The sequence below is a fragment of the Micropterus dolomieu genome, linkage group LG19 (assembly GCF_021292245.1).
Source record: "Micropterus dolomieu isolate WLL.071019.BEF.003 ecotype Adirondacks linkage group LG19, ASM2129224v1, whole genome shotgun sequence".
Classification (NCBI taxonomy): domain Eukaryota; kingdom Metazoa; phylum Chordata; class Actinopteri; order Centrarchiformes; family Centrarchidae; genus Micropterus; species Micropterus dolomieu.
Genome location: NC_060168.1, coordinates 298,595 through 305,652, shown reverse-complemented (window position 1 = coordinate 305,652; position 7,058 = coordinate 298,595). Strand labels below are relative to the sequence as shown.

Genomic DNA, 7,058 nt, shown 5'->3' with positions numbered 1-7,058 from the left:
GCAAACTATTCAGGACAACTAAATAAATAAGAAGCAAAAGGTCAAGGGTGTCACGATTCTGGGTGAGTGCAGAGAAGGTGAGAGCCCAAATGCAAGACACCAAGGCACAGCAGATGCAGTTCAGGGTCTTTAATCCAAATGAAACAACAGGTAACAGGCTTACAGGCAGTAGACAGGAAAATCCAACAGAACACTCCTCCACACTAACATGACTGAGTGAGAACACTACACTACAATGACCAGACAGAGAATGGACAGAAACACAAAACATTTATACATAGGGAGTAACGAGCAGGACAGGAGCAACACAGGTGACCGGGATCAGGGCTAACGAGGCAGGCAGAGAGTATGGAAAACAGAGATACAGGCAAGCAGGCAGAGAGACAGCAGGGGGGAACAGAGAGACACTTACAGGTGCAAAACACCATACATTAACTGGAACTCAAAGGATTTAGTGGACATGCAAGCAGAGGAACACTGGGGGAACAGACACAAGCAGGCAGATCACGAATACAAGGACCACAGACGGAAGCAAAGACAAAACAGAACTCTGATTAGACATGGGCAAAATAACACAGAAGAACACAGACCAGAAGTAAACACTAAGACATGAACTGAGACACAGAACTAGGAGCTAAGACACAGGGCTAAGATGCAGGAGCTAAGATGCAGAATCAAACCTAAGAGACAAGACGGATACTAGGTAAACTTAAAGATGCGGATGAATAACATAAACAAGGCTACACAGAATACATGACAGACAGGTACGAAGTGAGCTAAACAGAACCAGGAAATGAACAACACAAACAGGGACCGGACTAATGACACAGAGAGGCTAAGGACAACAAGGTAACAGGACAACACTGACAAACTCAACCACAGACTAAGATAACTGAACAGGTAAACACGGGGAGATAAAAACCAAACGGGTGACAAATCAGGCAGACCTCACAATGACATAACAGACTGGACACAGGACAACAGACCGGACTGAACCCTAAAACACAACATACTAAACATCAGACACTGAACTGATCAAATGTAACCAAAACTCAGAGGGCCAAACTAAAACATGGCCGACAGGCAGAATGTGACAAATGGTGGTTAGCTTGGTTTTGCCTCTTTGGCTCTTGGTAGATTAAAAGGCTAGTGCTAACCTGCAAACGCTTTAAAAGGAAATCAAAACAGTGACAGTTCTTGCACACTTTCTCTAAACCTGCCCTCCAAACTTAAAGCTGACAATGATGAATCCTATAGGTCACCTGGCTGAGGCTGTTCCATTACAGGGATGGTATGATGGGCAGTTTGAACAGCCTGGATAGCCAGGAGGAACTACAGTGGTTCAGTACACCACTGTGAACATGACCACTGATCCCCCCAAGGACCACATCATTTGGTCTCTCTGCTGCTTTTTATACTCAATCACATTCTGCCTCGGACTGGCAGCTCTCATCTTCTCTATCAAGGTGAGTGTATATGTGACAAATCTCATTTGCCAATATTCTGTCATTCACTATTAAAGAATAATGAAAATGAGAATTTTAGTTATATTAGTTCTTACAAAGGCCAGATAGAGTTAGTGGAAAAACACAATGGGTTTGCCAACTTTTTTAGGAAGCAAGTGCTAAGTAAGACGCAGTTCACACCAAGACATTTTAATAAAACACTAAAATACAAAAGATTACATGAATCAATTAGATTAAAGTACAAAGACAACAGGTGCTTTAAATGTATTAGAAACTCTGCAAGACATTCTTCAAGATAAAGAATCTGAGGTAGAATAATTATGCCAAAAAACAACACCTCAACAATAAGTAGATAAATGACTTACAGTTGCTAAATATGTCAAAGATCACATGCTGAGCAACTAGGGGTTAAGTGTCTTTCTTAGGGATATGTTGGCGGATGTGTTGCAGCGGGAATGAAACCTGGCATGTGTCTTATCCACTGCTCCAACGCAACCCCTTCCTATTTGTCTGGTCTTCTTCTGCATGTTGGAAAATTCACAGGACTAAAAAAAGCATCATCACCCCAGTCTTCCAGAAATAACTTGGTACACTTGGTACACTTGGTACAATTTAATCCCAATAGCAATGAAACACTTTTATCTCCAATCTCAATTCATCCACCTATTCCAATCCAATCCAATCCACTTTATTGCTATAGCACATTTTACAAACACAAAGTTACCAAAGTGCTGCACAGAAGACTCAAACATACAAAACAATTAATATAAAATTTTGTAAAAACAAAATAAGAGCATCAGGTTTAAATACTAAAATACAGTAAAATAATAAAAGACATCAGAGGACCACACAACTCACGCAGAGTTAAAAGCCAAAGAATAAAAATGTGTCTTTAGATGAGACTTAAAACACTCAACTGTAGGCGCTGTTTGGACATGGTGGGGCAGAGCGTTCCAGAGTTTAGGTCCAACCACAGAAAAGGCCCTGTTCCCCCCGAGTTTTAAGTCTTGTCTTGGGGACCGCAAGCTGGAGCTGGCCCTCTGACCTCAGTGACCACGCTGGCGTATAAATTTGGATGAAGTCCGAGATATATGTTGGGTCCAGTCCATTCACAGCTTTAAAAACAAACAAAATCTTAAAATCAATCCTAAAACGAACAGGAAGCCAGTGCAATGAGGCAAGAATTGGAGTTATATGAGCGAGCTTTTGCCTTGATGTTTTACCCACTAGCTTCCTTAAAACAGTTTTTAGCAGCCTAATCAAAGAACCAATTGATATATTATATATATAACGCTCCAATCTGGCATTTTACCAAAGGCTTTGAAAACTTCAGTTCTTTAGCCACTATCTAAAGAACAGTCTTGATGCAACGGTACTGAATAACTATCATCCTATATCAAACCCACAGTTTTAAGATAAAGTAATTGAAAAAGGTGTTCCCCAACAACTTAGTATCTTTTTAAGACTGCTTCAATAACTTTCATTTAGGATTTCAGGTCCCATCATAACACTGTTAATGCAATCATAAAAGGTGCTAAATGACTGAGGAAAAGTCTGTGTTTTAGTATTGTTGGATCTCAGTTTTGACACTGTGGGCCATCCAATTCTATTACATAGATTAGGAAACTGGGTGGTACTCTCTGGAACTGTCCTTAAGTGGTTTAATTTATATCTTCATGACAGAAAGTATTTTGTTTCCATTGGAAACTGTGTCTGAGCAGATGGTCATGACCTGTGAGGTGCCACAAAGGTCCATCTTGGGGCCTGTCTTCTTTTAGCTCTATATACTTTCTTCAGGCCTAATTATACAAAATAATATAGCAGCGTAGATAGTTACACACACAACATGCAAATCTACATTTCATTTACACCGGATGACTATTGACCTGTTGGATCTTTGTTTAGCAGGGAACAAATCAATGACTGGATGAAGCAACATTTTCTCCAACTAAATAGAGATAAGACTGAGATAATTTACTACAAAGGTCTATTCTAAGGACTTTCAAAAAAGGCTCTTCTGCAACTCGCAACAACTAGGAAGCACGTTATACCAGTTCTAATTTCCTTACACTGGCTACCAGTCACTCAGAGAATTGACTGTGGCTTTGGGCCCAAATATATCTCTGATATGCTTGTGCCATATGATCCTCAGAGAACCCTTACGACATTGCTTACTGACTGTCCTAAGAGTTACAACAAAACCTGGCGAAGCAGCATTCTGTCTACATGGAACACAGTCCTGACATAACCACCCTGTTGATGTTAGACAAGCCCCCACTCTGACCACAAAGTCAAAAAAAATATATATTATTTTACACTGCCTGCTCCAGCAGCTAGTGTCTAAAAACCTATCTTCTTAGCTTAGCTTTTAAACAGCCTTTATTTTTTACTGTTTTATATTGATCTTAATTTAATTAAATAGTGCATGTAAATGTGGGTGTGTTTGCTGTGTTATTTTATCTTTTATTTGTACTTGATTTAAAAATACACTATTTCACACTTTTAATCTTTTAAATTTTTTACCTTTGCTGTATTTTTGTACCATGAACAAGTGTGTTGTTTTTGCTTTTACCTCAGTGGCTTTCAATGGAAAAACCATGTGTGGGCTAACCACAAAAACAAAGTAAAGGAAATCATCACTTAAAGTGACACTTGCACAACTTCCAAATTACACTTGAACTGACAGCGATGAATCCTGTAGATTACCCGCCTGAGATTGTTCCATTGAAGGGAAGGTGTGATGGGCAGTTTGAACAGCCTGGACAGCCTGGACAGCCTGGAGGACCTACAACGGTTCAGTACACCACTGTGAACATAAACACTGAGCCCCCCCAGGACCACATCATCTGGTCTCTCTGCTGCTTTGTCTACTTAAACCCCTTCTGCCTCGGACTGGCAGCTCTCATCTTCTCCATCAAGGTGAGTTCATGTGCAACAGTTCTCAATTGTCAATCTTCTGTTATTCCCTTTTAAATTCTATTGACAAAGAATTTTGGCAATTTCAGTTCTTAGAAAGGCCAGAAAGGGTTAGTGGAAAAAGAGGAAAGGGTTTACTAACTTTTTTAGGAAATAAGTGATAAGTAAGATATAGTCCACACTGAGACATTTTAATAAAACACTAAAATACAAATAATTTCAAGAATCAATTAGATTAAAGCACAAAGACAACAAGCACTTTATATGTGTTAAAAACTCTGCTGGACATTTTTCAAGATGAAGAATCAGAGGAAGAAGAATTATGCCAAAGAAACAACAACAACCCAACGATAAGTATATAAATGTAGCCTAATTAAATTTTTTTAATTATAAAAAAGAGAAATGTATCACATTTTCAGCATAGAAATACAAGAATCTAAAGCTTTTGCGGGAGATTATTAAACCCATGCTGAACATTATCAGTTTAAGTTCCCTTGAGGTCAATCATGAATGAGCTGTGAATCTACTTTTAACATCGATGTGCTTTGGTCCTTGCAGGCCAGGGACCGGAAGGTGGTTGGAGATCTGGATGGTGCCCGACATTACGGCTCAACTGCCCGCTGTCTCAACATCACGGCCACTGTCCTGGTTTCCACCATGATCTTGATTTCCATTATTATATTGACCGTCTTTATTATAGTGGCACATTACCACTAAATTTCAGTAGTGTTAAATGAGTGACCTGTTGGTGTTGCTTGGTGATCCTTGTGTTTGTCTGTTTTATGCTCTTGGCACAATTTGTAACTTGTTATACCTGTTTAGTACAATCCCCAAGCAAAACAGATTCACATTTTATTGGTGTTCCAAAAGTCTTAAATGGAACTACTTCTCAACTGCAATCAAGTTTTAATATCAGACTTTTCCTGTATGTGAGACCTGTGTCTTAGCAATTGTTTCAGCCGCACAGTTTCATTTGTCAATAAATGAAAGTTTCAATTTTACGTTGCCTAACTTTTCTGAAATGTGCTTGTGAGTTTTTAGGGGTGAAAACAATTATAGTGCTACCATGTACTGTTTATATATTTTTATTGAGAACAGACTTTTTTATTTTAATGTAAAGTTTGATCAAATGGCAGCACAATAGATGTAACCTATGAGTGAGTTTGTGTGCTTGTCTGCAGGGCTTCATCTGTTAAGTGCTTGTATTAGCCGAGTAGGGGCATGGCAATGAGTTTATTAACTTGTGTTTTCTAAACCACTGGGCAACTTCTGGCTTGAAGGCTTTTGCATCTACCCTTCTATAATTTCCTAGTTTTCTAGGCGTAGTTTTCACACTGATTTCCACTCATCTGTGTTTTAGGATCTTTGATCCAGCCATACGTCACCCCTAGGAGAACGAGAGACCTGATTTCTACATGCCCTTTTAATGGCGAAGTCACTGTGGCTTTATGTGATTACGTCACACTTAGTTCAACATTAATAATGTCTGAAAAGGATGGATACGTCTGATACGTTGTTTTATCAATTCACGCAATGAATAGTCATTAGTTGAGCATTACTTAAGTACCTCAATTGTACCCTTATTATAAAGTGTTACCAATGGCGTGTCTTAAATAACAATATCACATTACTATGTCTTTACCATTCTCATATCAAATGATTAATAATCAATACAACTTCAGGTTACATAGCATTGTTAAAATAATTACAAGGGTATAATTGTAGCTAACCTTTAAACCGTAAGAAATGTGATCACGTTGCAGCTGTTACCTCGCCAGCATCCGTTCCAGTTGCCGTTTTAGGAGTTTTCAGGTTCTGCAATGAATACACACAAATAATTTCTACATTTACAAGATTACATTTAATAGGTATGCATCTCCTTAGTCGTTTGCATTGAGATTTTCCAACTTCTTGGAGACCTCTTGGGAAGTGACTTGGCCCTAAGGCCAAATTATTTGATCAATGTCCTATATCATAATAAATTTAAATAGATTTATTGTCATTTACCAGATGTTCCACACTAGTACAATGAAATAGTATTTACCTGGGATTACTAGACACAACAGAAACACATGATTTTAAAAGAAACACATTACAACACATGCGCAACATCCCATACCGTCTGCTACATTATAGCAGATATTGTGAGACCTAGTGTGTGTGAGGTTTTAGCAGACTGTAATGTGAATATGAATAAATGTTATATCACAATGACCTTTTCTCAATTTCATTTCATCAAGACTATGGAAACCGGGTTCAGGCCCTTCTGGACAAAAACAATGGGAAGGCCCAGAAGTGAAACATTGAAAAGTCTCCTTCTAGTGTTAAGTTATTTTACTATTTCTCACAGAGGTACCATTGTGGTCAGTCCACCCATCCTACCACCTCTTTTGTCCAGAGTTGCCATAAAAAGTGTTGCAGATATTCATGGTCCACAGAGAATGAATCCTTGATCCTTGACATTTGACTTAGACATTTCTTGTCAATGTACACTGTGTACAATGATTCTGTCAATGTGACTATGTGGGCTTCTAGATTGCTAGCACCTTTATTTGACACTGTAACGGCGCATTCTGCTTCACACGGACCACGCCCTCAGGTTTTACTCAAATCAAACCATGTCACACATTGTTCTGACTTCATCAGGTGTCAAGGCTCAACAACCAGAATAAAGCA

General features: G+C 38.8%; 1 protein-coding gene across 1 annotated transcript; it reads left to right on the top strand.

Moving 5' to 3' along the window:
* The first annotated feature begins 4,145 nt into the window (after positions 1–4,145).
* LOC123957985 (dispanin subfamily A member 2b-like) lies at positions 4,146–5,324 on the top strand. The gene is made up of 2 exons (XM_046031146.1): positions 4,146–4,385; positions 4,941–5,324. Exons 1-2 carry the CDS (start codon positions 4,155–4,157, stop codon positions 5,097–5,099), a joined length of 390 nt encoding a protein of 129 aa, XP_045887102.1. The 5' UTR covers positions 4,146–4,154; the 3' UTR covers positions 5,100–5,324.
* The last annotated feature ends 1,734 nt before the right edge of the window (positions 5,325–7,058 follow it).